General features: G+C 43.0%; 2 protein-coding genes across 8 annotated transcripts in view; one reads left to right on the forward strand and one right to left on the reverse strand.

Annotated features, from left to right (window-relative positions):
* FBXW12 (F-box and WD repeat domain containing 12) overlaps window positions 1–24,485 on the reverse strand; it is a 123,935-nt gene that overhangs the window by 74,884 nt on the left and 24,566 nt on the right.
* Window positions 6,594–15,815, forward strand: NME6 (NME/NM23 nucleoside diphosphate kinase 6). 7 transcript variants are annotated; one of them, XM_014731706.3, is made up of 7 exons: window positions 6,638–7,017; window positions 9,680–9,776; window positions 11,355–11,457; window positions 12,019–12,058; window positions 12,480–12,640; window positions 12,916–12,979; window positions 15,482–15,815. In XM_014731706.3, the coding sequence occupies exons 2-7, from the start codon at window positions 9,687–9,689 to the stop codon at window positions 15,483–15,485; spliced, it is 462 nt and encodes a 153-aa protein (XP_014587192.1). In that variant the 5' UTR covers window positions 6,638–7,017; window positions 9,680–9,686; the 3' UTR covers window positions 15,486–15,815. The 7 variants fall into 7 exon arrangements, with proteins under 7 accessions (XP_001495078.3, XP_014587192.1, XP_070093831.1 ...); XM_070237729.1 differs by having other exon boundaries at window positions 6,963–7,074; XM_070237728.1 differs by lacking the exon at window positions 6,638–7,017 and adding an exon at window positions 7,206–7,517.

Here is a 24,485-nt window from a genome sequence, read left to right on the forward strand (position 1 = left end):
GATGTAAATCACAAAACTGAATTAGAGATCAGAGAGTTTATTACTCTCAGCAAAAGTAATTATCTAGAATGTCAGGCTATTTGCTCTGGTTCCTTGAGCCCCAAGTCCCACAGGGCAACACAGAGGACCAGATACCAGCTACACACATAGTAGATTCCATTATGAGAGAGGAACCGAGGGTCGAGGGCCCAGATCTTTTGAGTAAGCAACAAACACTGTAGCAAGCAGTAAATAAGCCAGGCTCCCTCCCCTGGGGAACAAGCAGTTATGTGGTAGTTGGTAGTCAGGCCATGGTCACCTTGACCTACTTAGTTGCCTACATGATCCACTACAGACACTCCTCAGTATCAGAAATGGATCAGTCTTGCAGTCTGGAACACTTAGACACGCAGGGATGCTCAGGGCCCACAGCGGACTACGTCTCCTAACGAATCAAGACGTTAAAACAAAAACATCACTGACTCTCAAATAATTCTCCTATCCTGGGCTCACTCTTTTGGAATTACTGAAAAGCAAATAAAATTTGTTCACCAGATTATTCAAGGTACTATTTATGTAGTGGACTCACCTGTTAAACTGAGCAGCATGCCAACAAGTAATTTTAGTTTTGTTACTTTGTATTTTAAATATGCTAAGTGTGAATTAATTCTAGAGCTACATTAATATCATCCTGAAGCTATATGGTGAGATATCAAATAGAAAACCTATAAACATAAAAATAAAACTCCTAGCATGTTTTATATAACGATGAATCTCCCTCACCCCCATGGTGCAATCTGAGCACTGTGCTGCGCATCATCTTGGCGATATGTAATCTGACACAGAAGTCCTGCTGACAGTACACATTTTGTGCCAAATTCAGAATATAACCATAAGGCTACTCAGAAGGACCTGACTGCACAGTAAGTAATCAACTTTTGTGATAGATAACAGCATTTGTTTCTACCACAGATTCTGCTCTTGTCACACTGAACTCCTCTAACTTGGTCAAAAGTTGATAAAATTTTCCACTTTATAAATACAAAAAATTTGAGCAAATAAACTGATATTCCCTGTCTGCCTCTGAAGAGGGAATTAATAAATAAGATTAGGAGGTATCTTAAAATCTAATGGAATAAGATCTTATCCTGTCTTTTAGAAACAATATTGCTGTAAGTGCTTATATATACACATGAGTAGGGGGAATTTAAGACATACATACACACACACACACACACATATATTTATGTACAGGCATATCTCATTTCATCGTGCTTCACGGTTTTTGCAAATTGAAGGTTTGTGGCAACCCTGTGTTGAGCAAGTCTACTGGCACCATTTTTAGAAAAAGGAGGACACAAACATGCCTAGATACATCAGTATCTCTCCTTTGATAAGGTGGGGACACTTAGGCACAATCAGTCAGTCTTAGAACTTCATTGGAAAGGACTATTTCAGGTCATCTTAATCACAAATACCATTCTTAACCTCTTGGACATATAACCACGAATATAAGCTTTCCAGTTTAAACATGCAGTCCCACTGATGATCTAACTTTGAGGCTCACTAAGGGGCCTCCAGGAGCAGATGACTTGTAGAAGCAGACAGTTTGCTTGTGATATTTTACCAGTCAAGAAGATAATACTATTTGTAGACAGCTTCCTCCATTATATTTTATTTGTCTCTTTCTCCTTTTCTTTCCTCTTTAATTTTTTCTTTTTGTGCTTCACTGCCAATTTCCAACTGCTAAATTTATTATCTAGCTTTTCCAAGTATTTAAAACAACACCCTCAGTTACTCTCATCTTACTGAGAGACCAACACAGTTACTTATCAAAAAGGATCAAAGATATTGGATTTCACTGATTTGTACAAAAACGTTTTACCTTGGCTAGGTGAGTCATAACTGAATGGTGATTCGAATAGCAAACTAAGGCATTTCTAGTCTTGGAGGCTTTACAGACTACCATAAATTCATTGGCTAGGACAGTCTTCAACTAGATAGTGACCTGCCAAAATGGGGTCTGTGCAATTGCTGGCACATTTTTTATACTAGAGTTTACGATACGGAGAAGTAAAACAATCAATCAATCAATCGAGAAGGAAAGCCACTTCAGTAGTTAAACTTGACTAAGCTAATCCTTGGGACTTATTCTCCTGATTAAACAGGCCAGTGAGTAAGTCGGATATGAAACGGGTTCCAAATATTTTTAATAGTATCTGGGATTCCCTTGCTCTTTTTGCCATCCTCTGGGTCCAAATATTGCTACACAGCCACTGCCTCCAAACAACATTCAACTCATGTTACTGCCTTGGAAGGAGACTGAAGCCCTCAAAGCCAATGTGGATTAGAGGTGATCCTGATTAAAAGGGAGAAGTTCAGAAATTCTGATAAGAGAAATAGTACAAACCTGGCATATCTATGATGAAGGTGCTTACAAAGGATATTGATAGGCATTATTTATCCAGAGACAGCCTGAACATACACCTCACTAAACTCCTAAGGTCTTCCGGAGAATTCATAACCAAGTGAAGTTGTATTAATAATCCATCCAGTTGTCCCAGGGCAGAATACTCTAACTGGCTTCTTTGTTGGCTGCCAGTTAATCAGCAGCTTACCCATACAAAACAAAAGCCACAGTTTTCAAGCTATCTGCAGTCTTTCCTTCTTCCATCTCTAGTTTTTCTCTTATATAAATCCTGTTTCTACTTTTGCTAGATTAAATCAATCAATTATTGTTCTCTCTTGTATACAAGTAAAAGTTTTAAAATTATTCTTTGACAAGGGAAGGACTGGTCTTTGGCCCTCTCTGTTTTCTCTCTGCATTCTCTCCCACGGCCAGCTCTTCACTGACATTTCCGACCACCACTACTTTGACACCTCCCAACCTAAGCTTATCCAACACACTAGTTCTGCTTGAATATCCTATCACCACTCCACATTTACCACATCCCAAACTGAAATCATTTTCTTCTTTAAGCCAACTTCTTAACCAATTCCCAAACACACAAGTTGAAACCAAAGAGTTATTTTCAACTCTAATTATTAGAGAGTAAATGCTTCTCGGCCTAATCCTCTGGGTCCACAAGAAAGGATTTCCCGTAAACACTCCTGGCCTCTTGCTGTACCTCTCCCCTCTTGGCTGAAGCTTCAGGAACAGAGAGCCAGGCAAGTGTAGCTCGGCCTCTTCTTGTCTCCCTTATTTTGGGAACCAGGTGCCCAAAGGTTCTGCTGCTCTGCGCTGGAAGTTTTACAAGAGTAGGCTCTGCCCTTTGGCAGGGGTGGAGGGATGAGCTTTATTCAAAAGAATGTTAGCATCTGATGATTTGGCAGAGAACATAAAAAAGAGAGACCAGGTGAGGAATGTGGGATCACAAGTAAGCTGAGGCTACGACAGGACCAGTACTTGAAGCATTTCAAGCACTTTTCAAGTTGGCCATGTTGAATGTTGGCCACTTTGTTCACAAGCAAGTGTTTTTATAAATCTGATTTTATACACAGGCAGGGATGAGTAAGTACCTTAGCCAAATGCTGGTCACATGGTTCAGCAAAGGCACTGTCCTTATGCATGCACTATGATTTTAGCATGGAAGGGCTAAGGTCTGGGCCTTAGAGCTCAGCCAATTACAATCTGACCCTTAACTATATCAACACTGGCCTTGGCCTTAACACTTGCCTTCCCTGTGGGGCATCTGCAGACCCTAAGCAGCAGAGGGATCAGTGACCAGGCCCTGCTGAGGCACAGATTTGACTGTAGGGAAGTCTTTCCCTATACAAGACTTTTAGATATCAGGAGCAAAACAATTATTTGGTCCTTGACTATGTTTTTTAGCTAATTCTGCAGGCTAGGGGCTTTAAATTGAAATTAAGTTCCACATATACTCAGGAACACAAGTGTGTAAGCTCTGACTTTAAATTGTTAGGCCTAGCCTAGCAGCTGGCATGGAAAGGCTGTCCAAATTTCATCCCTTATGTTGTTCTGAGCTAGACCTAAGGCCAAAGGACAAAGCTGGAGGAACTCATGCATTTTTTTCTACGTGGTTTAAGGGTCACTCCCCGCCTGCTGGTCTGTTTGTAACTCTACCCATGGTTTCATAGTTCTGAGATATACAACACTGCTTCAATGGTAAAAAGGTGGAGGTTTTATTTATAACAAAAAAGAAACAGTGCTTATTACAAATAAAATATGCCATCTTCTTAGACTGAAGTAGAAAAAACACTCAATGAAATTACCACAGACACAAAGGTTAAGAAGGTAACGAGAAAAGCCTGTGCCTGGAACACTGTCTTGGGGAATCACACATGTTCAAGAAGTCCCGGAAGAAAAGCAGAGCTTTAGAAACCTGCTCCATCAGATTAGGAGTAGTGCAAGAACAGAAACAAAGGAAGGAGGATTTTCTCAAGAGAAAGTCGGTATCTTGGAAAACAACTGAGAGACAAACCTCCACGGCACGACCCCACAGGCTCATTTCCTCCCTACTTCCTGTAGCCTGGCAAAGAGTTGTCTCTGTGGTCTTCCTTCTCTCCAATAATAAAATGTTAGAAACTCAATGAGCCTCCTAGGAAAGAGTAGGGGAAAAGTAGAGAGAAAAATGCCAAAAGAGAAGTGTCTGAAAGAAATGCTATTCCTCACCTGATATATCCAGAAGCTGAGGGCAGTACCTTGAGGAACATATGGCACTGGTCTTGATTCTCACTGGGTCTCTGGGGGAACAAACTTTAGAAGCAAGAACAGCAGCTTCAGCTAAAAAACCTGCTGAGAGTGATTTCGAACTGAAACGTGTTGGGTACAGGACCCTCCTCCCCCTCCTCCAGGAGGCAGGTGTCCTGGCCCTGAGCACCTCCAGGGCAGAAGGCAGTGGCCACTGAGGACTGCTCACAGGGGGCTGGGAGGCTGTCATTAGAGCCACCCTCAATGCAGCCCTTGGGTGCCAGAAACACAGGACCCAAAAGAAAATGGTATTAAGAAATATGAACATGCTGGATGAAAAAAGTTATCTTAAAGAAGACCTTGTTGGGGCTGCCATATTGTAAATTAACACTGCAAGAAGCCAGCATCATCTTAAATACCACTATGCAGAGACAAGATTAGACACAGGTAGATCCCCTTAGGATACAATGAACACAGGTCGTAACTAACCTCTTAACGGTGATTCTCCCAATTGAGTTTAGACTCACAAATTGGAGACTGAATAACTGGTATAGAATTACTGGAGTCCCAGCAAACCTGAATCAAGACTTTTTCTGCCTATTCTCTTTCCCTCAAATATCACTGAGTATTGGAGTCTTCTGACTGGTTTCTAGCACAAAATCTTGCCTGGTATCTGCTAGGGGCTGGGGATTGACTTTCTTTCTAAATATTGTGAGTGTTGGGCAATGCTATGATAATTTTATATGTCGTGTTAACTATTTAGATTTTTTTTGTTGCTGCTGTTGTTTTAAGTGAGATTTATAAGGGACCTGGCATTGAACCTGGGTAACACAGAGTTAGAAGGCAGGTGCATTTGGCTCTCACACTAAATTATATTCTCCAGTAGCTCCATTAATATTAATTAAGCTGACATTTGGTCTCCACCTGCCTGCCATTCCTCTATTTCTGTTGGTTCTGAGCCCAAGTTCAGAAAAAGGTTGTTATTTATTAGGTCTTCCCCTAAAAGCACATTTGCCCTTACTTTCATTATATAGGCTTGTTGCTGAGGATGGTCAAAACAACTATAAAATACGGAACTAAAGCCTTCTGCAGTGTGTGTGTGTGTAATACAGAGAAGTGGACAGAAAGGTGAATTAATAACCATGGTCTAAAAATCAGCAAAGTCCCTATAGTGAAAAGGTATATTAACGAAGATAAAGGTAGAAAACAAAACTTGACATGGTGCATTTGGAAAATAAGACTAAAACCAGATGTCTGGTCAGTGGCACATGGTAAGTTCACTCTCATCCTGTGAAGGCAGAAATGGACATTGCCTCCACCAGGTGAGAAATGGACTTTCCTAAAGACACCTGTGGAAACAAGCTGCCGGAACCACAGACCCTCCTTCCAACGTTCCAGAAGTGCAACACCTGTATATACAGGCACTAGAATCAGTTAAAAAATAATAATAAATATTTAAATTGATGACAACTACCCCTTTTTACTCGTCTCAAATTCGGTGATTCCCTCCAAGAAAAAATTGTACCACCCTTATTTAAGCTGCCACACTGCCCCCTCTCCATACCCATTGTCATCACCCTCTCCATGCATTAGACTGCACACTAAAAATACCCTCCGTTCTCATCTCCTCACCCGGGACTGCTTCAATAGACTCCAGGAGAACCCACCGCAAATTCCTTAGCGAAATGTTCAAGTTTCCCTCGTGCCCTACGTACGCCTGCACTCCAGCCAAGAACCCTCCCTCACCACCTCCATATTAGCTCTGCTCCTACATGACTACATATCGTTCAGAAGTCAAGAGACTTTCAACGGCCGCTCACACAAGTTCTTCGCCCACCGCGTACCTCCGACATATACTGGGCACCGGCCAGGCACTACCCTAGACAAAGAATATAAGAGAGAATGTAGTCGGACAAGGTCCATTCCGGAGGCCCCGCGGGCGGGCAGTGCCCACTGCCAGGCTGCCACCCTGAAACGCCCATCCCGTCCTCTCGGCGCCCCGCCTCCCCGCGCAGGGCCGCGCCGGAACGCCCGCCTGGCCCTCCCTCCCGCCTGAGGGCGCCCAAGCAGGGCTCGGACGGGCAGTTTCCGCCCGAAACCGCTTCATCCTCTCATCTGGTCCGAAGCAAATGCCGGAGAGAGACAAGAGCCGCCGGCAGGTCGGCCCTTCTGCTGCCGGCTGCCCCCGCCTCAAACCTCGGCCAATCCGACACCGTGACGGGCCCCACGATTCACACGTCACCTCTCTCTGCGTCCAGCAAGTCCCGCAGACTCACAGCAAGGACCCAAGGAGGGCTGCCCGGCCCACCGCCTGAAGGACCCCGCTTCGGCCGCACAGGCTGCCTATCACGCTGCCTGGTGGTCGGGCACAGCGGCACGAGGACCAGGTGAATCCGTACCCGAACTCCAGCTGGATGTGGGCTCCAAATAGCCCAGAATCTGGGGTGGGCTTAGGCCCCCGTACAATGAGCAGGGGTCGCGCGGCTGCAGTCCTGGAGAAATGGAGAGGCAGCGGGGGAGGGGGCGGTGTCAACAGCTGAGGCTGTGAGCCTGGGGGAGTGGAGGGCGGGGCCTCAGATGTGGTGGGGCGGAGGCGGAGTTGAGGTGCCGGGTCCCCGCCGCGCCTGGGAGTACTAGATGCTTGACCTTCGCCCTCCTCGAAGCAGAGGAGGTGGCGCCTTAGTGTGGGGGCAAATGTCCAGGCAACTTCTAGATTTTCTAATTCTCTGATGGAGTGACCTTTAAGTTGAGCAAGTTGCTGCTCAACCTGTCAACGTTTGTTGTAAACCAAGAGCCAAGACAGCCGGAACTTAGCTGGCATTAGGAAAGGAACCAGGTCCTCTCCTGGAGAGCCCCTAGCAGCCTGGCCTTGGAATAGCTGGATCAGGTTCGTTCATTAATTCATTCAACAAATACTGTTGAGAGTTAGCTATGTGCTAGGCACTCTGCGTAGAATACTGAGGATAGGATGGTGAGCAAAACAGATCCCAGCTTTCATAGAGCTAACGTTCTGGTGGGGAAGACATACCTGAAAAACATGCAAGAAGCCATGAGAAATAACAGGGAAAGTCAGCTAAATCCTAGTGGGTGAGTAGGAGGTAACCAGAGGAAGTAAATTCTGGACTGTAAACTTCTCAGGCAAAGGCTGTTAGGCCTGGAAGTCTTGGAGCTGTAAGGCCATGAGCCTGGAGCAAAAGAAAGTTAAGGAGTGTGGGGTTCCAGATGAGGCTAGAGAGGTACACAGGGATCAGATCATGCAAAGCCTAATAGGCACGATAAGGATTTGCCGTTTTATCATAAAAGCAGGGTACACTTTAAAGGGTTAAGGAGGGGAATGATATGATTAGATTTGCATTTTTAGTTCACTCTGGCTGCTGTGTGGAGAACAGATTGTAGAGGGTGGCAAGAGTAGAAACTGGGAGACCATTGAGGAAGCTGTTGCAGAATTCAGGGAGGATATGTTGGACTGGGGTGGTGGCAGTTGAGAGGGAGAGAATTGTATGGGTTTGAGATATATTGGTTACATAAAATTGGCAAAACTTGGTGATATGGAGGGTGAGGGAGAGGAGGTGTCAAGGATGTCTCTCCCTAGATGTATGGTGAAGATTCCACTTACTTTTGGATGCCTCACCACCTGGGATACTAGGGAGAGTAGGTTGGCTGATCTTGTACTGGTTAGACTGGCCTTAGTTTTGTGGTTTGAGTGACGTATCAAGCTGAAAGCTGTAGAAAGGACAAAAGTAGATGAGACCTTGGCATAGTTTTTTTGGTTTGGGCCAGACCCTAGCACTGCCTTTAATGTGATTGTCAGGCTGCTTTTGGACTAAGAGAAATGAGTGTTGTCCATACTCACTCCCTGTGTATGTTCATGGAAGCCTTCTCTGCTTTTGATGGCAAATTTAGGGGTTCCACCAGATAATCTTTTGAGGCCTAGTTCTTAGTCCTGCAGAAATGATCAATTTCTCACATGTAAATAGAATTTTACAGTTGAAAGACACTCTGTCTAGTTTATAAAATGCTTTTCTGTTCTTTGTATCATTTCCACAATTATATATTGAGCTCTTACACTATACTAGACACTAGAAATAGAATGATGAATGGAATCAGACTGTACAGGTTTGGCGCCAGCCTCATGGGCGAGTGATTAAGTGCACGTTCTCCACTTGGGTGGCTGGGGTTTGCAGGTTCCGATTCTGGGTGCAGACCTACACCACTCGTCAGCCATGCTGTGGTTGCAACCCACATACAAAATAGAGGAAGATTGGCACAGATGTTAGCTCAGGGCAAATCTTCCTCAGCAAACAAAAACAAAAACAAAACAAAGACTATATAGGTTTATTTGGTCAATAAAATTGACCAAGCACCGTTGTGCCAGGCACTGTTTCAGCTGCTTCAGATACAAAATGGTTACAACTAGTCCTTGACCTTGGAGTTGCATGTCTACAAGCCTTGCCATTGAGGACAGCTAAGTATTTTTTGGGGGGGCAGAGGAGATCCTGATCTATCTGTAAGCTTAGATGGTTTGTATCCAGCAGACTTTTTTGGGCATCTTAGCAACATCCCAATTCTTGTCTATCCAGTCTTCTAATTCTAGAATTAATGGGAAAACACTGTGGGAAAGAGGGCCTTGTGAGTAGAAACAGTTCTTTTACCCTTTTGGCCATGCTGTTTAGGAATATAAATGGTAAACCCTCTGTAAAACACAAAGGAAAGTTAGGAAGGGAAGGGAATGTTGGCAGAGACACGTTGTGTTTAAACTTGAATTTCTCCTGAGTGGAGAACTCCTTTGTAGGCTTACAGTTCCACAAACCAGATTATGTATACCATAGGGCAACTTAACGCCCACTCTACCACTGCCTTCCCTCAGTCCCATGAGACCAAATGGGCAGTTAAATACAAATAAGGTATACAGCCTTACTATGTAACTGTTCTGCCTTGTGAGTGGTAGGAGTGAGAGCACCGGTTGGTACGCAGTGCTACATGGCTCCAGAGTAGGAAGGGTGGGGAGTGCAGCACTGATGGGTTCCTAATCCAGCTCTTTGATGGCAGGAGTAAGATGACTTCTATCTTGCGAAGCCCTCAGGCTCTCCAGCTCACTCTGGCCCTGATCAAGCCTGATGCAGTTGCTCACCCACTGATTCTGGAGGTAAGAATGCATCCTAGGCCTCTGCTGTCTGTCCAGGGCATTGCTTCTGTTTCAGATGCCATAGAGCCACTTGTGAAGACTGACAGCACAGTGCTGTGCTAGCTGCTGTGGAGGCAAAGCTAGGAGCCATGGACTCTGACGCTAAGGAGACTAAAAATGTATTGGAGAATTAGGGCAGGTGTAAAATATAAGAAAGGATCCAATATAATAACTAGAAGAACCAAACCTTAAGACAATGTATGGTATATTAGTTTGCTACATAGCAAATTACCACAAATTTAGCAGCTTAACACAATACTCATGTATTATCTTACAATTCTAGAATTCAGAGGTCCAGTAAGCTTGGCTGGGTTCCCTCCTTAGGGTCTCACAAGGCCAAAGTCAAGGTATCGGCTGATGGGGCCCTTATCTGGAGGGTCTGGGGAAGAAGACACTTCCAAACTCATTCAGGTCGTTGGAAGGTTCCTCTGGTTATAGGACTGAGCTCCCCATATCCTTGCTGGCCTTCAGGCAAGGACTACCCTCAGTTTTGAGAGACCACTCACATTCCTCATCACATGGCCCACTCCATCTTCAAGACAGTAACAGTGTGTCGAATGCTTCTCATGCTTTCAATCTCTCTGACTTCTTTAGCCCCAGCCAGATAAAACTCTGCCTTTAAAGAGCTCACGTGATTAATTAGGTCCATCTGGATAATCTCCCTTTTGATTAAAGCAAAGTCAACTGATAGTAACCTTAATTACACCTGCAAAATCCGTTTTGCCAGGTAATGTAACATAATCATATTGCATCATGTTCACAGTCCTGGAGATTCGGGTGCAGAATGTTGGTGCGGCTGGGTGAGGGTCATTATTGGATTCTGCCGACAATAGTTTGATAAGTAGTAGCTGAGCAGCGCTGTTAAAATACTGTGGTGCAGGGGAAAACCAGAGCAGTCAGGGTGGTGGCCTGCGAGTGTTGGGACTTGGCCAGACCTCAGAGGAAGGGTGGACTTCAGTTAGTGCACAGGAGGAGGGTGGGTGTCCCACAGAAGGGAGATGCTGAGGCAGGAAAGTGTCTGGTGGGTCTGAGGGCCGCAGGTGGGCCGGGTTGATGGGACTGGAGAATTGGAAGTGGTGGAGAGCAAGGGAAGTACAGCCTTGAGCACTGGGCCAACATGGTTGTACCTCACTCCATGAATAATAGCAACCACTCAAAGCTTCTGACCAGAATGTGACATATAAATTACGGGGTTTTTAATCTATCAAGTCTGATGGTTTGGAGAGAGTGAGAGACACTCAAGGCAGGATCACTATCAAGAGACTTTTATGATGGTCTGAGTGGTGGGTCCTGTGGGCTTAAGCTCAAGGGGCTGTAGGAATGGAGGGGCAGGGATAGCACTTCCTGTCCTCCGCCACCTAAGGCTCATGCTCTGGCTATGTGACTCAGGTCTTTACCTCACCCCACCTTCTTTCTCTTCTGACCCACCAACAGGACAGACCCTCAAGTCCTGGACTCTCATGGGTCTTCCTGGTTCTTTTGGTCAGCCTCAAATGGTCCCTTTGACTGATTTTTGTCTTTGGGGTGGTATTTATCCAGGCTGTTCATCAGCAGATTCTGAGCAACAAGTTCCTTATTGTACGAATGAGAGAACTTCTGTGGAGAAAAGAAGATTGCCAGAAGTTTTACCAAGAACATGAAGGTAGGATCAACAGTCCTCTGAATGAGAGGCATCTCTATGCCAGGAGGTGTGCAAGAGAGATTTTACCTGGACACACATGGCAGGCTCTCTGACCTACCAACTGTAAAATTTCAGCCAGTCTTCTAAAGTCTTGGTTTGTACACAAACTTTTCATGATTATAAATCTTTTTTTAAATAGTTTTTCTAGGAGGATTCCACCTCATAGTCACAACCAGAAACTTAGTTTTATGTCCTGATAATATCAGAGTTAGCTGTCAGTGAATGTTTACTCTGTCAGACGTTGGCCTGAGGCTCATGATTTCATTTAATTCTCCCAACAGCCCTGTGAGGTAGGTATTGTTATGTCCTCAGTACACAGATTAGGAGACTCAGGGAAGGTGATGACTTACCTGAAAGTGCACAAGTTGTAGGTGGCAGAGCCTGGTTTCAGACTCAGGTATGTCAGACTCCAAGGTTCTTGTTCTTTTCTCTAAAACAGTTTATTATTCCAAGTAAGGAGGCAGAAGTACAAAAAGTTTTCTTGGACACCAGTGTCTTGATGAAGGTACTCTCTCTTTGCAGGGCGTTTTTTCTATCAGCGGCTGGTGGAGTTCATGGCCAGGTACTTGCAATTTGGTTCCGGCATCTTTATCCACTGGGACCTAGCTCTCCTGCCCTGTGCATAGATTTGTTAATTTCATTTCCAGTCTTTAAAGTTGTAATCAGTGTCAGGTGGCTGAAGAAACATGGACTTAGGGCTCTGACTGAGCCAACACTGACCTGGGGGCTACCTGTCCCGTGCTGGTTACTGGTCCGGTGGGTGTAGAAGACTATTGTTGAATGCCACCTATCAACTCTGCTGATCTCTGTGGCCTTTCTTGTACATCAGCAGTGGCCCTCTATCACCTTCTATTTGAAGCAGCATTGGTACTTAGCCAGAAAGCAGGGAAACTCAGGATGTACACGTGCTTTTATTGGTGCTCACAGCATGCCTTCCTAGACCAGATAGCCAGATTCCTGACATGTGCTCCTTTTGTTCACAGTGGGCCAATCCGAGCCTACATCCTCGCCCGCAAGGATGCCATCCAGTTCTGGAGGACACTGATGGGACCCACCAGAGTGTTTCAAGCACGCCACGTGGCCCCGGATTCAATTCGTGGGAGTTTCGGCCTCACCGACACCCGCAACACGACCCATGGCTCTGGTGAGTTTACCTCCAGTGTCCGCAGCCACAAATAAGGGAGAATGGTTTGGGGTTGGTGGGTAGGCCACATGGTGGGGTTCAGAGCCAGGTCCCCCCAGTGAACTTTCTTCTCAATTGTGTTTCTGGCCCTTTGTGGCCTTCTCAGTAGATGTGGCCCAGGACTGAGGAGCAGCAAGGAGAAGTAGAGGCTCAGGTTTCTGAACCTGATTACTACTGTCTCTTGCCTCCATCCTGCACCTCCGAGAACCCCTTCTCTTTCTTACTTCTCCTTACAGACTCTGTGGTTTCAGCCAGTAGAGAGATTGCAGCCTTCTTCCCTGACTTCAGTGAACAGCGCTGGTACGAGGAAGAGGAGCCCCAGCTGCGCTGTGGCCTTGTGTGCTACAGTCCAGAGGGGGGCATCCACTATGCACCCGGAACAGGAGGCCTAGGACCAGCCTGATAGAGGCCTGTCAGTCTGTGAAGACTGCTGGCATTACCCAGCCTTTTCTCAGAGACCTCTGGTCCAGAGCATTCTCCTAGGACCAGGGAGCCCTGGGGCTTATGGTGCCATCTCTGTTGGGCACTGCCACCTGCCTGAGGGCCTAGCTCCTCACTCTAGAATCAGCTCTCTGTCTACCTCTTCTCTGAATGTTCATGAGTGGTTCAGAGGAATGATGGCGCCTCTTTTTTCTGAGAACTATTCATCCTTTTTCAAGGTGGAGCTTCCCTAATTGGCTTCCCTGAAAAATGCAGTGACTCTGTATAAGCAGCATTTGGCCTATCTTCTTCAATAAAAGTCAGTGTTCTACTGAATCCTCAAGGCTGGGAGCACTACCCTAGGTGCTCTCTCTCTATCCTTAACTGGAATAATTAAACCTGTCCTGAAGCTAAGTTTCTGGTTTATGCTAACTGAAGAGAGAATTGTGTAGAAATCTCCCAGGAGGTTCACACACACAGAGTATGCAGCTTATGTAATGCATAAAGGCACCCAGCAACGGAGCTGAGTGTGGGTTTAAATCTATGCTGTGCACCTGGCACAGGGCTGCATCCTGGAGGAAGGAGCACCTTTTATTTGAACAAAGGTGTGTCTAGGGGCCCGCCCTGTGGCCAAGTGGTTAAGTTTGCGTGCTCCATTTCGGTGGCCCAGGGTTTCACTGGTTTGGATCCTGGGCGCAGACATGGCACCATTCATCAAGCCATGCTGAGGCAGCGTCCCATGTAGCAAAACCAGAAGGACCTACAACTAGAATGTACAACTGTGTACTGGGGGGGGCTTTGGGGAGAAAAAAAAAGATTGGCAACAGATGTTAGCTCAGGTGCCAATCTTTAAAAAAAAAAAAAAAAAGCTGTGTCTGCCCCTAGATTTTTTATGACTCACTTTTTTTCTGATTTGCGCAAAGCCACTAAAGGTAGCCGTGTCTCTGATGTAGGTGAGGATGACAGTTATCTATTGCTGCATTATGAATCACCTCAAAATTTAGTGGCTTAAAACAATAATGATTTATTTTTGTGTGTCTGTGAATTGGCTGGGTGATTCTGCTGATCTCACTTGGACTTGTTCATGTGGCTGCATTCGGCAGGTGAGTCCAACATGGTCTTTCATCCTGAGCTTCTTCATAGCACAGTTGTTTCAGGGTTCCAAGACAGCAGTCCCTATTCACAAGCTTATTAAGCTTCTGCTTGTGTCATATTTGCTAATATCCCATTGGCCAAAGCAAGTCACATGGCCAAGCCCAGAGTCCATGTGGGAAGGGACTGCATAAGGCCATGGATACTGAGAGGTGTGACTCTTTGGAGACCATTATCAAGACAATCTACCACACTGGGAGTAGTGGGGAGCTTTGAATTTATATAGAATTTATGAAAACAAATATTTGCACAATCCAACAAAGGAGATGAAGAAATAGCCAGAAAATGAAGGAAAAAAACAAAGGTGTGTGGATCAGGAAAGTCAAGACAAGAGTGTTTCTGGAGAATGAAGCAATGTTGAATGCTGTTGAGAAGTCCAGGATGGTGAAGCCTTTAACATACTCCCTAGATGTGGCAGCATGGAAGTCACTGTGCCCTTGGCAAGAGCAGCGCCTCTCTAGTGGCAAAGAGGTTACCTTGTATGGAAGATAGCAGGCTGAAGCATTTATACTGTCGTACTACCTTTGGGTTTAGAGTGAGATGTCTAGGAGTCTTAGAGGATCTTCTTACATCTAAATCTATAAAGGTATCTGCATATGCTCCCATCTTCTCATATCCTTCTGTTACAACATAGGAAGAGAACTGCTTCCCATCCAGCCAGTCCTTCCATGTGTGCTCTGAATCCCATCTCCTTGCTCTTTTGGTTATCTAGTCTCTAATGCGCTGTTACCTTTCTCCACTGAGTCCTTCTCCTTTGAATTCAGACATGTTTTGGTGTCTCCCATCTTTCAAAATCCTTTTAAGCCATCTTCCCCCTTCAGCTACCTCTGTTTCTTCATCTCCGCACAGCCAAACCCACATCAGTTGTCTACACTGACAGGCTCATCCCCATTTTCTTAGCAGCCCACTCCAATGTGGCTTGCATACTTACCACTCCAGAGGAGACTGATTTCTTCATGCTTTTATCACTGTTGCCCAGCAAAGTGCCAGACAGAGGTATCATTGCCTTGTGAATAGTAATAGACCATCCATACCCTGGTCTGTGACATCACTTAGAATACCTTTATCTCTAAATTCTTTAAGTCCTACTTTTAAGTCATAGTCTTCTACATCTCTCTCCTGTCTTCTAAACCTAGACCATTCACTCATCTACTCTCCTAGGTAACTTTTTCATATATTATTCTCTCTTTTCAAACCTCCAACACCTCTTCCTCCTTCCTCACTCTCCAGCTAGCTGTTGACCTTGCTGCTGCTTTCAGGAAGACAATGGAAACAGCCAGAAGAGAAGCTCCTCAGACTCCCGCGACCACACTGAGCACCTACCTGCATCTGTGCTCACTACTCTGCTTCCTTCTTGTTAGGATGAACCATGGATAAACCTTCCAAGCTCCTCTTTAAAGCCACCTTCTTTTTGTGCAGGAGATCCTATCTCCTCCCACCTACTCAAGGCATTGCTCCAGCAGTTATTTCCTCTCTCTCCTGTATCATCAGGAGATGGATCTTACAAACATGCTGTAGTTCCTCTCATTAAAAAAAATAAAAGCAAACGTTTGTTGACACCACATCTTCTTGCCATTATCCCATTTCTCTGCTCACCTTTACAGCAAAACTCTCGAAAGAGTAGCCTAAGATAGCAGTGACTAGTGAGTCTAGACAAAATGGTGTAGACCTATTTATCTCTGCTTCTCCCTGCTAAGTACAACTATAAACCTGAAAATAATTCAAGAGACAGTCAAAGAGAACTCTGAAAGGTTCTCTGAAGGAAAACATGACTGGAGGAACAACACAGCAGCAGGGCATCTTAAGTCTCCCCATACAACAGAATAAGGCGATTCAGGCTAAGTATTTCCCAAATCCTAAGCCAGCAACAGATGGCAGCCCACGTAGCCTATTCCTCCCCACAACTGAACAAACTAAACAAAGTACAGCTGAAAACACCAGGTAAACTGACAAAGGAGATTGATCAGGAGCCCTAGCTATCAATGAACAGCCAGGGGAAGCCCTCTCCTTGCCAGCTGGGTCTGAGGCTCCCCTCCCCCATGGAGAGATACTAAGGTGGTGGAGTAGTACCCACAAGAGAGACAAAAACAAGTGCCCCACGTCCAACTTCGGTGACCAAGGTTAGACATCCAGGTCAAAGTCAAAGGTATAGTTCCACGATCCAAGTCAATTCCATGTCTGAGTTCAATGCCCAGGGCAAGTTGAATTCCAAACCAAGGTTCCAGACTAAGATCCAGGTCCCCCATTCTAGGTCTAGAATTCAGGTCCAGATCAACATTCCAGGTCCAAGGTCATGTCCTGATGTAGGTGTGATGTCTAAGTCTGAGGTCCTAACATGAGGTCAAAGTCTGAGGTTAGAGGTTGAACTCCAAGTAAGAGGTCCAAGGTCTGGGTCCATCACCAAGGACCAGGTCTAAGGTCAGGTCCAGTGTTACAGACAAATAGAGTTCCACAGTTGAGATTTGATGTTCAAGTCCAAGGTCCACTTCTATGTCCAAGATCACAGACCAGGGATGTTGTGCGAACAACCAGTAACAACAATATGTTCAGAATTGTTTGAAACTTATATTTACATTTTTTAACAAAGTTTCGGTTGTATGAAAGACCATTCCTTGATAGAGTGACCAACTCATTTTAGTTACCCTGGGACTTTCCTGGTTTTACACTGCAAGTCCCATATCCTGGGAAACCCCTTAGTCCTAAAAAGCAGAATGGTTGGGCACTTTACTCCTTGGTGTCGCATGAAGACTTGAAAACTGGGTTGAAAGTTTCTGCTTAACAAACCATAAATAAAAGCCATCAAAAATGAAATATGAATATGATTTTTTTATTCTGACATTAAAGTTAGACTTGACAAGCAAATAAAAAAAATCCACTGCATTAATTTAATTGGTAACTTTGTTTACGTATAGCCTGAGCCTGAACATCTTTTTAGCAAAAAACTTTTGCTTCTTTTTTACCTTATATAAATAGAGAATTTTTATTGCTGTGTAACAAATTACCACAAACTTAGTGGCTTAAAACAATTCCCATTTATTACAGTACTGTAGGCCAAAAGTGCAGTATAGCATGACTGGGTTCTCTGCGAAGGTTCTCATAATGCCAAAATCAAGGTATCAGTCAGCCTGGGCTCTGATTTGGTGGTGCTGGGAAGAATCTACTTGCAAGCTTATTCAGGTTGTTGCCAGAATTCAGTCCCTTGAAGTTGTATAACTGAGGTCCTCATTTCCCTGCTGGCCATTGGCCAGGGGTCACTCTCATCTACTAGAGTCTACTCTCTAGTCCTTGCATGTAGCCCCTCTATCCTCAAAGCTAGCAACAGAGTGTGCAATCCTTCGCATGCTTTAGATCCCTCTTACTTCCCTCCACCAGCTGAAGAAAACTTTCTGCCTTTAAAGGGTTCAAGTGGTTATATTAGGCCCACTCAGGTAATCTCTATTTTACCGTATAATATAGTCACAGGAGTAGTATCTCATTATAGTCATAGGTTCCACCTACACTCAAAGGGAAGAGGTTCGTACAAGGGTGAGTTCATTTGGGGTCACTCTTAGAATTCTGCCTACCATAGGGAAGAACTATTTTTAAAAACAGGAGATTTTTTTATTAAAGGAAAGTAAAGGAAGAAATAAAACTCTATTCACAGATGACATGATTCTCTATGTAGAAAATCCTATCTATAAGAAAGTTACTAGAACTAATAATCAAGCTTAGCAAGGTTTCAGGCTACAAGATCAATATAAAGAAATCAACTGTATTTATACATACTAGCAATGAACAATCAGAAATTGAAATTGACAAAACAATGCCATTTATAATTACATTAAAAATATGGAATACTTAGGGATAAATCTGCCAAAATATGTGCAAGGTCTATACACTGAAAACTATACAATATTGCTGACAGAAATTAAAGAAGACCTAAATAAATGGAGGGATGTACCATGTTCATGGGTCAGAAGGCTCAGTATTGTTAAGATGTCAATTCTCCCCAAATTAAGTAATAGATTCAAAACAATCCCAGTCAAGATCCAAGCTGGCTTTTTTTGTTGTTGAAATTGACTAGCTAATTCTTAAATTTGTATGAAAAGGATCTAGAATACCAAAAACAACTTTGAAAAAGAGGAACAAAATTGTACAACTAACACTACCTGATTTCAAGACTTACTACAAAGCTATAGTAATAAAGTTAGTATGGTATTGGCATTAAGACAGTAGATCAAAGGGACAGAACAGAGAGTCAAGCAATAGACCCATATGCATGTGACAAGTGATTTTTGACAAACTTGTAAGGGCAATTCAGTAAAGAAAAGATAGTCTTTTTCAACAAATGCTGTTAGGTCAGTTGGATATCCATATGCAAAATATGAACTCCAATCCATACTTTACACCGTATACAAAAATTAACTAAAAAAGGAACATAGGACTAAATATAAAAACTAAAATTATAAAACTTCTTAGATATTATACCAAAAGAACAATACACATAAAAAGAAAAATCTGATAAGTTGGACTTCATCAAATTTCTACTTTTTGAAAGACACAGTTAAAATAATGAAAAAACAAGCCACAGACTGGGAGAAAATTTGCAAATTACCTATCTAATAAAGGGCTTTTATGAAAAATATATAAAGAACTCTTAAAACTCAAATAATAAAGCAAACACCCAATAAAGGACATGGGCAAAATGAAAATATGTTAAACATCTTTAACCATTAGTGAAATATAAGGTATAACCATGATGAGATATCACTAAATAGAATGTCTAAAATTTAAAAGATTTCCCACACCAAGTGTTGGCAAGAACGGGGAGGAACTGAAACTCTCATACACTGCTGGTGGGTTTATAAAACGGTACAACCACTTTGGAAAAGTTTGACAGTTTTCTAAAAAGTCAAACATATACTCATCACATGATCCAGTGATTCCAATCTTATGCTTTTTACCCAAGATAAACAAAAGTATATGCCCAGACAAAGTATATGCCCAGAATGGTAATAATTTAAACATGCTTAAATGCTAAGGAAGTGGAATCAGTAGAGAGGGATTAGTTTATGATAAATATAATTTATAATCACTAATATAAATGTGAATGTTCATAACACAGCCAAAAACTGGAAATGTCCAGAACCAGGTGAATAGATAAATTGTGGTTTATCCATACAAAGGAATATTACTTGGCAATAAAAAAAGAATGAACTACTGATACACAACAACATGGATAATTCTCAAAGTAATTATGCTGAGTAAAAGAAGCCAAATTTTTAGAAAGGAGTATATATTGTATGATTCTCCTTATATAAAATTCTAGAAAATGAAAACTACACTATAGTGACAAATCAGTGGTTGCCTTGGGACGGGGGGCACAAGGAGAGATTGGAGGGTAGGATTACAGGAGGAGGAAAAGGAAATTTTGGAGGGTGATGGATACGTTTATTACCTTGATTACAGTGATGGATTCACAGATGTATATATAATGTCAAAACTCATCAAACTGTACACTTTAAAGGTGTTCAGTTGACTGCATGTAAATTACACCTCAATAAAGCTTTGGAAAACAGAGAATCTGTCCAAGTGCTTTTACTAAAAAAAAAAAAAAAGGGTTCCTAAGTAGAAGAAAACAGTTTCATCAGATTAAAAATAGCTCATTTTCACCTGTAGTGGGTTTTTGGCTTTAGAATGTAAACAATCTTAGGCAAATTCATTGTCTAAGATCTATTGAGTTCATGTAATAATGAAAGAATGAATCTTAGTCTTGCAGACACCAAGCTGATGGGAGTATGGGTACATCAAGGACTTTTCTGTCAAGATGTGAAGGCTTAGCATAATTGCTGAAACAGAGATGATTCTGTGCCCACCGTTCCCTTTGGACCCCTGTGTTGGAGCACACAAGTAGCCACATGGATGAGCCTTTGTCAGTCCCCAAATACAATGGACGAAAGGGTAAAACACTCTGCATTTATGTTAGTATGATATCTGCTACAATCCATTACCTTACCATGAAGAACACAATCATGATCTTATTTTATTATTATTGGGTAAAATTATCGGGTAAAATATTTCTTTATTGTTCCCATATAAATCAGCTTTACATTTATACAAAACCAGTCTCAGATGGGTGCCCAGAAGCCACTATTCCTTTAGTATCCCTCCATCTATCCTATCTAATCCTTAAAACTCTGTCCCTCTGAATGTTTCTAGCTCCATGTCCCCCCTCAGTCCCTACCTATGTGGCCACTGTGGAGAAGATGTCCTTGTTGACTGAGTAATGTGAAATAAGTAGAGATTTAAGTGAGGGTGATGGATGTGATTGGCAAGACAGAGCGTACAGAATGAAAAGGGAAGAGGGAGAGGACTGGGATGTGAGACAATCCAGCACGAAATGGTGAAGTATCATACAAAAAGCTGATGGTGACTATAGAAGCTGGAAAACACTTGAGAGTCTACAGAAAAGGTCTAAATAGGAAGAAAGTAATCAAATTCTGCTGAGGCTTCAAGAAAGATGAAGACTGAGGGAAAAGGGGGATTTAAAAAAACAAGATCATCGGTGGTGTCGGCAATAGGGTCCACTAAATGGTGGGGATAGAAACAAGACTGGAGAGGGTTGAGAAGTTTGTGGAATGAGAGGAAAGAGTGAATAAATGGGGATTACCTCCAAGTTTGTTAAAGAAAAGAGATACAGACGATGGAGAGAAAATGGGATTAGGAGAGGTTTTTTTTCAGAATGGTAATAATTTAAACATGCTTAAATGCTAAGGAAGTGGAATCAGTAGAGAGGGATTAGTTTATGATAAATATAATTTATAATCACTAAGATAAAATTCCTGAGAGACAGGAGGGAATAGGACCCAAACATACTTTAGTGGTAAAGGACAGTCTTGGGATTAAAGACAGCTCCTCCTCCTTTAAAGGAGAGTGGTGTAAGAAACTGGTGTGGCTCAGGAATGTTTGCATGCTTCATGGTGAGGATGTTAGATCTTTCTTCAACAGTATTGACTTTAAGACAATTACCATATGACTTCACTCACATGTGGAAGATAAACAAACAAATAGATACGGGGAACAGACTGGTGGTTAGCAGAGGGGAAGGGGATGGGGGAGGGCGAAACCGGTAAAGGGGCACATGTGTATGGTGATGGATGGAAACTAGACTTTTGGTGGTCAACACGATGCAGGCTATACAGAGGTCTAAATATAATGATGTACACCTGAAATTTATATAATGTTATAAACCAATGTGACCTCAATAAAATGAATTTTAAAAATATCTATTTCATTTGTCAAATAGGAGTCAAAGCCAACTGCTGAAAGTGAGGGGAAAGTTGAAATTGAATGAGATTCATAAGGCATGGAAAAGGTTTGAAATAATACTTACAGAGCAAGGGAAAGGGAACTGACTCACAAGACATAGTAGGACTACCTGGTATTTCTGAGGGCAAATTAAGTATTCTGTGACCTTGTATTTGGAGCATGAGCCACATGCCTTGTCATGTGTTGTGCTGAGTTGCAGCCATGAAATATGCAGATGGCGGAATCATGCAAGATTAGAGATTTGATAAGCAGGTTTGGTGAAAGATCAAAGGGACAAGGAATATTTAGCCTTGACAAGTACTCAGTTGAAGCAATCATCCAAGGATTAAAGAGAACACAAAAAAATGATGAAATGGACAGAGAGGACAATGGATTGGGGGTTCTCACGTGGTGGCAAACCTGTATGCACAGGGAAGATGTGAGTGAACAAGTTGGCAGATCAGAGACTGTGGCTGGGGTGAGGAGTTCTGAGTTCTTTGAGAGGTAGAACGTTAGAGCGTGTGGGTGCAGATGGTGTTCCTCTCAAGCTGTTCAGAAAGGAGGTGCAGGGATTAGGAGTTGCAACTTTGGAGACAGATCTGAATTCAAATGCTAGTTCTGTCACTTTCTAGCTATGTGACTCCCTGAACGCTATATTTATCTCCAGTCAATTCAGTCGTTAAAAGAAAAATTCGTTACTTAACTTTCTGCTACTGTGAGAATTAAATTAACTCATGCATATAAAGTCAAAAACCCAATAAATGACATTGTAAATGATCTCTTCTCTTTCTTTGGATCTCAGGTAGAAAATGTTAAGTTAATCTCACTTCTCAGTGTACGACATACTATTTTCCTTCATCTATTTTAGCACACGCAATTACTGACAACGTTTTGGAGAAGGCTGTACAATTAAAAGTAGCTTTCTCATATATAAACTTAGGTAATTCACAGAGATAGCTGATAGTTTATGGTTAGGGTAGGACACAATTCTAGTTACCACTTTACCAAGAGAAGTTAAAACCAAATGAAGTCACCTAAGTTGATCTCAAACTCCTTGTGCCTAGGTTAAGTAAGCATTCCTGCCCCCCGTAGGGAATGTGGACCACAGCAACAGCACTGTAGCCAAAGCGCACTATTGATCTCTTATGAAAGTGACTGTAATATTAGACTCGCAGAAAGGAAACTTTGATTCATCGAAACCCTCAAAAAAATAGGCTCTTTGGCAGCTCAGAAAGAAACCCAGCTCAACGGAGCGCAGAGCGAGGATTTAGGATTGCAGGACCAGGACTGTCTGAGTCTCTCAGATGAGGAGCTTGTATGACTGAGAAGGAAGGTTTCCAAAGGAGCAGAGAGCAGGGTAGGACAAGGAGGGTGTGGGGCTCAAGAGAGCTGGGCTGGAGGTTTGAGAAACCATGTTAGAGAGTTAAACCAAGAGTGATGGAAGTTGAGAAATTCCAGCAGTTTTCTCCCTAGAAGGAGAGGCCAGAATTCTCATGTGATTGAGTCCCTCTGTAAAACATGTGAGTCATTTATAAACCTCTTGTAGTTCAAAGTTTTCTCATAAATGGAGACATCAGTCTCTTCCTAATGGGCATCAAGAGCTACAGACTTCTTATTTGGGGTCCTGGGAGAGAAGATAGCCCCTCTTGGTCTTATTAAAGCATTTGGGATAAGCAGGTAGGTTGGAGGATTGGTCATCTAGTTAGTGGTTGAAGATTTGTAACTCATGGGTCTGGAAACTGTGGGCAAGATGAAACTTCCATGAAGTCTTTCTCCTCTTTCAGCTTTGCCTGTCCCTACAATTATGGGACTATTCCTATTATGGAAGACTGGTTACTAGGTTATTGGCAACTAGGTTACTGACAGTGCAGCCACAGTTGAGTGTTTTTCTTTCTCCTGAAATATCTCTTCCCAGATGCTTGATATGTTTTTCCTACATAGCCTTGATTATCTGGGGCATTTATGTCTTATCCAAGGCTCTGATCTCCAATTGTTTCCCATCCTCAGATGCTCCCTAAACAATTGCAGTGTAGAGTTCTCATCCTGGATTTTCAGATGATCTTTTACGTGAAAAATTGCAAGAAAATGGAGAACTTAGATTTGAGGAAATGGGGACAATGAGTATAGATTGTTTCCTTAAGTTTGATTGTGACTTAAGGAGGAACATAGCAGGTTCAGGGAAATTCAGGAGCCAATGGACATTTTGAAGGACCGTTGAAATATGAATTCATTTATAATTATATTATTATATTATATAACGTTATTATATTAGAGAGGAAAAGAATAAGGATACATGAGAATAAGAAGACAACTGAGGTCACAAGTCCCAGAGAATGTAAATTTGAAAGGAAAGGGAATGATCAAGTGAGGGACCTTCCTTTGGTTTAGCAGTTCCATGAATCATAGGCTTATGCTGGTCTACTTGTCTCCTCTCAGCTCTTGTGCCTATAATCTAGTTCCCCCAAAAAGCAGAGCATAAAATGGGGACTTGTGTGCAGGTAGTTTATTTTGGGAAATGATCTCAGAAAATAGGAGTGAAGGGACTGGGAGAATAAGCAGGGAAGAGAAAGCTAACTGAAGAATGGGGTATTGAGCTGGTCATCACTGTGGACAACTGGCTTTCATCTAGCTGCAGGTCTTCTGCCTCCCAACACAGTACAGGAGGCTGGGTGTTTGCCCACTGGTTTCCATCATCTGTTGTCATTTCGCCAGGGAGACTGAACTCCTTTGCAGGTCCAAATTTGCATATTGCCAGAAAGGCTTCCTGCACTACATCAACAGAGAAACTCCTAGGAGGAGCACATGAGATACGGAGCAAGGAGCTCTCTGATTTCAACTGGGTGCAGAGCAGTCAGGGTAAGAATGTGGCCAAGAGGATGAGAGATGTGGTATAAAAGTTATGGCATTAGTTTAGTAGATGCTTCCTGTGGTGCTCTTTGGCAGAACT

Source organism: Equus caballus, chromosome 16 (assembly GCF_041296265.1).
Source record: "Equus caballus isolate H_3958 breed thoroughbred chromosome 16, TB-T2T, whole genome shotgun sequence".
NCBI lineage: Eukaryota > Metazoa > Chordata > Mammalia > Perissodactyla > Equidae > Equus > Equus caballus.

Bases quoted from the DNA above. Each gene is read 5' to 3' on its own strand.
- NME6 (XM_001495028.6), top strand. From the start codon at position 9,687: ATGACTTCTATCTTGCGAAGCCCTCAGGCTCTCCAGCTCACTCTGGCC. The intron at 9,777-11,354 runs GTAAGAATGCAT...GTATTTATCCAG, and splicing joins CTCACCCACTGATTCTGGAG to GCTGTTCATCAGCAGATTCT. The intron at 12,059-12,479 runs GTACTTGCAATT...TTTTGTTCACAG, and splicing joins CTGGTGGAGTTCATGGCCAG to TGGGCCAATCCGAGCCTACA.